General features: G+C 44.6%; 1 protein-coding gene across 3 annotated transcripts; it reads right to left on the bottom strand.

Moving 5' to 3' along the window:
• Window positions 1–340: 340 nt before the first annotated feature.
• On the bottom strand, window positions 341–7,233 carry ZNF367 (zinc finger protein 367). Of its 3 annotated transcripts, none has more exons than XM_072359879.1 (6): window positions 7,130–7,233; window positions 6,548–6,909; window positions 5,805–5,955; window positions 4,039–4,158; window positions 3,509–3,647; window positions 341–2,928 (listed from the first exon to the last, which is right to left on the bottom strand). In XM_072359879.1, exons 2-6 carry the CDS (start codon window positions 6,896–6,898, stop codon window positions 2,688–2,690), a joined length of 1,002 nt encoding a protein of 333 aa, XP_072215980.1. In that variant the 5' UTR covers window positions 6,899–6,909; window positions 7,130–7,233; the 3' UTR covers window positions 341–2,687. The 3 variants fall into 3 exon arrangements, with proteins under 3 accessions (XP_072215980.1, XP_072215979.1, XP_072215978.1); XM_072359878.1 differs by having other exon boundaries at window positions 6,548–6,912; window positions 7,130–7,206; XM_072359877.1 differs by having other exon boundaries at window positions 6,548–7,227.
• Between the last annotated feature and the right edge of the window lie 543 nt (window positions 7,234–7,776).

Raw genomic sequence — 7,776 nt, 5'->3', positions numbered from 1 at the left:
CACACTCTCAGACTGAAACGTTAAAAGCAGCCAAACACAGCTGTGAATCACCACAGTCCAGATGGTTAAGCTGCTCCAGCCTCTAGCCTGTCTGCTTGGTTGTTGGGGGCTGCCTCAACACAATAGACCTGGGCTTTGTTTTCAAAAATTCTCAATATTTTGTCAAGTGAGAGGAAGAGGGAATGGAGGGCAGGACAAGTAGGGATGGAGGGGACTCAGAACATGCTCTAGGTGGTGAGTACATGCAAAAATTTCAACAAACCACCTCTGTTCTGTGACATGTCGGGCTAGTAGTAATGAAGGGAAAACAGAAAAACTAAAGCAGTACACACATTGACTACACCTGAAAATTAAACCAAACTTTTATTCAAAGCAAGTATTGAAGTGACAGCACTGTTTTGTTAACACCAAACAGTAATCTTCGAGAGTTCTTCAATCACTTCTTAAAATATAAAGCAGTCTTCCACATCTCAATTTTTTAACTTGATATTTTACTAGTAACTTGTCACAACACAAAACAGCTTGAAATGTCTGAATTTTGTCTACATCTAAGTAGAATTCAGCATACTTATCATACTGAAAGAAATACTCTCCAAGTTGACCAAAGCACTACAGCTGACTGAAGGAGAAAAAAAAAAAAAAAAAAAAAAGAAGAAAAGTAATCTATTGAAGTTTTGACATGATTCTGCAACTGACTGGCAATTACAACAATTGAATGTACTATGAAATACCACAATTTTGAGTTACAAATCAGAAATCCAGGTTAACGCTGAGGGTTCATTTGGGATCAGGCTCTTTGCCGACTGAGCAATGAATATCACATTATTTAAAGAATTATAAGTCCGTATCCTGAGTTACCCATTTTACATAGGCTCAGGCACCAGGAATGACTGTGAAAAGTTACATATTTTTCAGCTCAAAAGACTTAAAATGAGCCTGATGACAGCTGAGTTTAGGAGTTGAAAATAGAAGTTAAACCATACAACTAGTATAAAACTAATTATATTCCATATGCTTTTTTAAAAAATATCCAATGACTTTTTAAGTCAAGTGAATCAACATACAATGATAAACAAACTCGGTTAAAAGGATTTTCTATCAAGAGATGAACAAAGACCATAATTCAACAGTAGCAGTTTCCCGATGTAAAGAGACCATTCTGGAAAACCTGTAGGCATCTAGTCAGTTTGTTCCTAGTGCTTGGTAACATTTTTCTCTCATTTAAACAAGAGGGAAAGTGGCTTCCCTTCTCCTCTGAATTTTCTAACCTTCAGAGGGAAGGAAGGGTTAAGAGCAAGCAGGACAGTAAATGTTTCATATCCCCTAAAGCAGTAGCTCAACTGCAAAAAGAAAAAACAAGTTCACTTTCAAAACAATACACTATTAGCATATCATGATTCTCTGGTTGTCTTCCAAGCAGAATACAGAAAAGGATTACCATGACACAATGGTATTCCCAAGTATACAACATTCAACAAGTAACAAAATATTTCACTAAACATTTTATATCAGCATTTGAGTTTACTAAGCAGCGTTCCATAACTTCATTTATTTGGGAAATATATGAAATCACACTGATAACACACTTGTAACTATCTTTGGAAGCCTATTTTCTAGTTGTATAGTGAATATTTTTATGCAGTGTTTAACTGATAGCTGTGCTAAAGTTAGTGAACACAAAATCGGCATGTTATCCTTAAGTAAAGCAATAAGGTGGCTTTATGCACAAAAGTACAGGGGCTCCTATGTGCTAATAAACATGTAAAAGCAAGACTTTAAACTTAGTGTTTGCTAATGAGAGATTTAAAATAGTTTACTACAAATCCACAACACCCTGTAAATACCCCCTTATTAACGAAAACAAGTGCCAAATCACTACAGGGTTCAAAGACATCTGAAAAAATATCACCAGTTCTTTTCCTTTGTCTAGACTTTGCAAGACTAATCATTTTCAGATAAAACCAACAATGTGCAAAAGTTCCTAACATCGTGGGTTAGGAATAACAAGTGCTACCAAGAGATTCTGCTGAGATCAAATCAGAAAATGTAAAATAACAAAGTCAAGCCTCATTCCTTGAGCAGTCACAGTGAAGACTGTGAACTATCCTACAGTTTATCTGCATGAAGCAGTTTCTTCCCCTCTACAGGTCACAGTAACTAAGCTTTGCATCCTACTTCGTGACACAAGGTTAAAAAAAATTTTTAAAATTTAAAAAAAGCACTGATATTAGAAAAATATTTTTCATTGGTGCTTACAGTATCTTCAGACCTATCACTTAATATAAATTTGCTTAAATAGTTCAGATAAATACTTTTCTTTTTGTCAGCCTTCTTTGGCCACACGTACCATACCATCCTGCTAATCATAAACACTGTTCAGAAAGTGCTTCCTGTGAAAACTGCTTCAAATGACTTAACCTTGCAAAATCTAGCTTCCCACATGAACTTTGTTAACCCTGCATTATGCAGTCTCCTATTTACAAAAATACTCAGAAACTTTACAACTATCTTTAACCTTACAAAAAGTGCAATTCTCTTACCCCATGTTATGGAGCAACAACATTCTTCATAAATTCTACAGAATAGCAGCCTATAACAAGCAAATAAGGTGCTTAGCTTATGCCCAGGATCTAACTGGTTAAGTGCCACCAGGAAATACATTTTGTATAGGCAAAATCCATTCACATCTACTGTCGCAGAGGTGCCACAGCTAGGTTGGCAAGCTCAATTAGAGCCAAGGCACCATGCATTCGTTCACGCTGTTCCTGGAGGCGGCGACGGTGAGCAGCTGAGTGAGCACTATTTTTCTCTTCATCATCTTCTTCATCGGACTGAAGATATTCCATTGGGTCCTGCTGTTCCTGATCAGCCTTCTGGATTGTTTTACTTTTCAAAGCAGGAGCACGCTGTTCTCTAGTCTCCCAGTACCTACAAAGTCAAACACAAAAAATGCTTTCTAAAATATGTTCAGCACATGCAACAACCATTCAAAACTGGCAAAACACTTGATTTTTTATTTTTATTTTTTACCTTGTATATGACAGAACAGTGCATTTAGTTTTATCTCTCAGATCTTATAATGGTAGTATTTAAGCTGTCAGAAACCTTTATTAGGCATTTTAAATGTGAAGTGTCCAAGCAACATCCGTGATATATTACGCTTTCACATGGTATCCTCAGCAGGCTACTCATGCATACCCTGTTCTTGATCCTCATATAAATGCTAGGAAGACTATAGCCACTAACTAACAACGTATTAACCCGTGTTCAAACAAAGAAACAATGAAGCAAAGAAAAAAGTCTTCTGACGAATCTTGCTTTAAACTAGATTTCACAAGTCTTAGAGGCAAGGCTGGACTGAATAACACAAGAGCAATACCAGTTCTGGTTTGTTCTTTGCTAGCTGGTTTTGTGCACGCATGTTTTTGTGTGTGTTTGGTATGTTTTTCTGCCCCTAAGAATAGAGTGCTTTCTCAAACCACTTTTGTGGTTGTCTAAAGAAACTTACTTTGCTAGCCACTCAGCCACAGCTTTATTGTCAGCAGTCTGTTTTTTATTCAGTCTGTCAGTAAGCTCTTCCCTCTTCAGTCGGGCATATGGATGTTTGGGGCAGTGGCGGTTTGCATGTGTGAATCGGCTCAAACAGCCTTAGAAAACACAAAATGACAATAAAAACGTTACAGAAAGCAGTCAACCACCATATAAGCATAGCATCTATACCATCCAGGTGCTACTGAATCCAGCCTTCTTCACTATAGAAAAAGCAAGATTTAGAAAACAGCAACTTTTATATACAAGAGTAATAAAACATGCCCAATAATTTCACATTTTATTAACAACTGACAAGAGTACTGGCAACTTATCTTAGATACATATTTGCATCATTATGCAGATTATTCTAGCTCCTCTCTTCCTTAGAATCTACCCCAAGTTAAGATCCAAAGATTTGACAGATTTCTGCAATGTGAATGTGCTTACATTTTCAGTACTAGATGGCTCTCAGTTCTGAAAGCCACAAGTTATTATCTGATGGCTCACCATTCTCTGAGCAGACAAAAGGTTTCTCCCCCGTGTGGAGACGCTGGTGAGTTTTGAGCTGCCCACTCTGAACAAAAGCTTTCCCGCAATCTGGGTAGTCACACAAATAAGGTCTTTCACCTTAAAAATAACAACAGAACAGATTTGTGAAAGCTGAATTAAAAAAGCAGAATCAATCTGAATAGAAAAGCAGAGTCAAAGTACAGTTATCACCTTCAGCTTGAGGTTTATACAACTAAGTTCTCCATTAACACACTCAGACATTGGTGTGTATTCAAAGAGCCTCAGTGCATCTGACAGCAGAACTCAGCTTTTCCCCCCACGTAGATATTCAGCACTGCTGGATAATACCTTTCCCCCAAACCCAAGGGAAAAACTGAAATGACTTCTTGTGTTGTTGTTTTGTGAGTTTTTTTTCACTCAAGCTTCTTACACAGTATTACATAAACTTTGTCCTGTGTAAACGCATGCCTACAGAGCAAGAAACATCAAGTTGTAACCACAGAAGTATTACCATTAACATGGACTTAAGCAACTGAGATTAAGAAGTTGCAGAAATATAAATAAACTACTGAGTTTAAGTAGACCACTTGAAAAAAGTTTTAATGATAAAGTGGAGGTAACACAAAAAACTTAATCCAGCTACAGAAGTTTTCTACCATGTATTAAAAATGATTTCCCCGTGCAAACTCTGATGAGAAGAACTGAGGTAAATAACAAGCATCTTCTACCTGACTGAAGAGAATATGATTGCATTCTACTATGCAAAGGAGCTCCATGCCAACACTGCTCAAAACGGATGACAAAACAAAGGTAACAATGACTAAGTCAAAAGAGTAACATCAGGGCAAGTTCAGCTCAATTAAGTCATTCATATTTAACATACAAGTTCAACAACTAATTCCAGCACGTGAAATGAAAGCCTCAAGAGGATAAGGAATCTTGCGCTTAACTTTGTAACTAGATTAGCCTTACACGCTTGAGTCAGCAAAAAAACAACAAAATAAACAAAATCCGTAGGAGCCAAGATTTTTTCTTTTTCCATTCAACTACTGATTATGTTGCTACACAGTATCATAGCTCACATTTCTTTGCAAAAGTGAAAAATTATAGCATGAAGGGGAAACAAGTACTTGCTAGATATAAAAACATTTATCTTTTGCTGCTACTTTGCCTGGGTATTGAATGAGATGATACCAGATCTTAATTTAATCACATTACTTTTAGAACATCTCTGTATGCACAGATCTGTAAATTAACAGTAATTACCTGTGCTCCAGAAAGTAGATACTAGCAGAGACAACTGTAGAGTCATTTTTCTCCAACCTTAAGCTACCCAGTACTACCCTGTAAAAGTTACCTGCCATTTTTAAATAATTCCTCCTCTTCCACTTCAGCTGACCAGTACTTGAAAAGCACACAAGCAAGAAAGAAACAGAAATCTCAGCAGAGAGAATAAGAGTAAAATAAATCCTACCAAGAACAGCATGCCAAGCATAAGAAGTGTTTTCCCTCTAAGAGAATCCGTGGAAGGAGAAGATAAAAAAATTCACAGTATGTGTTTACAGTACTATTGCCAAACTGCTGCTATACTCATCTGTCACAAAGGAAGGATTCAAAGACTTTCCCTTGCTTTCACAAACATGGAAGAGAAGCATAATTGGTTTAACCATTACACTCGCAAGCTGATGACTGAGGTGTTTATTATTTTTCCTCCCCAGCTTCTTGGTCATCTGTCCATGCCACCTGTTAACCTCCTCACTTACCAGTGTGAGTGCGCTTGTGTGCCTGCAGCGACTTCTCTCTGGGAAACACCCTGTTGCAGATGTTACATCGGATCCTGCTAGAGGAGTGCTCTCCTTCATTTATCAGCTCACGGACCGTGTCCGCTCTTGGTCGGCCACGCCGTAAGCCATCCTGTGAGAAGAGAAGCAGGATGTTGAAGGGCTGTGCTTCCCCAGAAGCCAGAAGCAAATCTAAGCGAGAAGTCGCCCTCACAGACAGCGCCTTTCTCGTAGCTATCTTAAGTTAGTGACATTGGGTAACTTAGGGACTTTATAGTTCCAACAGTTTAACTCTTAGCCACGCCCTATAAAGAACCCCATGAGGCGCCCCCAGCCCTAAGAAGTACTCTGCCTTCAGCAGAGCGGTTCCGAGAGGACAAGCACAGAAGCAAGGCCCCGCCACCCACAGCACAGGGGCTCTTCCGCAGCCCATTGGAGCACCGGTCAGGGAAGGTGGAACCAGCAATTCAGGGCAGCTCCCGCCGCGCCCGGCGCTGCGGCCGTTACTCCCGTAAGAGCGACCGTTGTGGGCGGCCCCGCCGGGCCGCGATGACCCCGCCCCCACGGGTGGCGCCCCCGCAGCGCGCGCGATGCTGCCGGAAGTGATCTCATTTTAAATCTCCGGGAGTCGGGGCGGCGGGGGAGGGGCGGCGGCCCGGGGCCACCCTTTAATTCCGCCGGCGCCCTCCCGCCTCCCGCGCCTTCTTCGTCGTCGCGGCCCTTACCTTCAGGTGCCGGTGCCGTCCACCGCCGTTCGGGCTGCCGGACTCCTCGTCGTCCCGGGTGGGATCCCCCGCCACAGCGCCGCGGGGCTGCTGGACGGGCGAGAGGACGGGGGCGGCGGCAGACCCTCCGGGGCTGAGAGTGACGTTGTGCGCGTTCTCGCCCCAGCGCCACGGGTATACCATGAAGTCGCTGAAGCCGGGACTAGTGGGGACGGCCGGGGAGGGCGCTGGCTCCTCGCCACCCCGCCGCGGGGGCGGCTTGATCGGAGTGGTCTTGATCACCGACACCAGGATGCGCTTGGGTGAGTCCTGGCAAAGGACTACTGGCGGGCCCAGCGGCCGCTCCGACATGGCCGCACGGACTGCTGCGGGAAAGGGATCGTGGGCGCGGAGAACTCTGCTCGCCCACGCCGCAGGGAAGAACGGAGAGAAACGGAGCTCCCTGCCTGGCACCGCCCGGCGGCGCCTCAGCCGCACATCGCCAACTTTCGGCACCTTCTCCCTTTCCGCGGCCACCCCCGAGCGGACCCGCGCAGTCAGCGGCGGCCCCCAGCCATCGCGAGAACCACGGCACCCCCGCACCTTTTCAAAGCGGCGCCGACCCCAATCTCAGATCGGTCCCAGCGACGCGCAAATTGGTACCGCTGCCTCCAGCGCCGCAACCCCTCCGCATCCGCAGAGCCCGGGATTTTCCCGCGTTTCATTTCGCGCCTGGGCGTAGCCAATCACGGAGCCCTTCTCCGGCGTCACCGAGCAGCAGCTCGCACCAGCCAATCGCACTGCGAGAAGCTCAACGACCCGCCCCTGGAAGGCGCGGCCCGGGCGGGACTCGGCCTCTCCTCTGTATCCTCATTGGGCCGGCGCCCGGCCCACCGGCAGAATTCGAAACTGAGTGGGCTCGCGGGCCGCTCGTCTGCCCCGCGGCGCCGCGGCTCTCTCCCTCGCTGATTGGCCCGCGGTGAGAGAGTGGGTGTGACGAAGAGTAGAAGGCGTGGCCAATCGCCGCCTTCAGTTTGGCGCGCGCTGTTGTTGTTGAGCTGCCCGCGCCGCAGCGTGCGTGCCGTTTAAAGGGGCCGCATCGCGCGGGAGTGGGGAGAGGCGCGCGCGGCGGGCGGTGCCAGCAGGGCCGGGCAGGCAGGGTAGCGCTATGTGAAAGGCGGCCGTTATGGCGGTTGGGTGCTGGCCTTTGAGGGCCGCCAGGAGCACCCTGATCCGTGGGGGTCACTTTT

Source organism: Excalfactoria chinensis, chromosome Z (assembly GCF_039878825.1).
Source record: "Excalfactoria chinensis isolate bCotChi1 chromosome Z, bCotChi1.hap2, whole genome shotgun sequence".
Taxonomy (NCBI): Eukaryota; Metazoa; Chordata; class Aves; order Galliformes; family Phasianidae; genus Excalfactoria; species Excalfactoria chinensis.
This window is presented reverse-complemented; position numbering and strand designations above follow the sequence as displayed.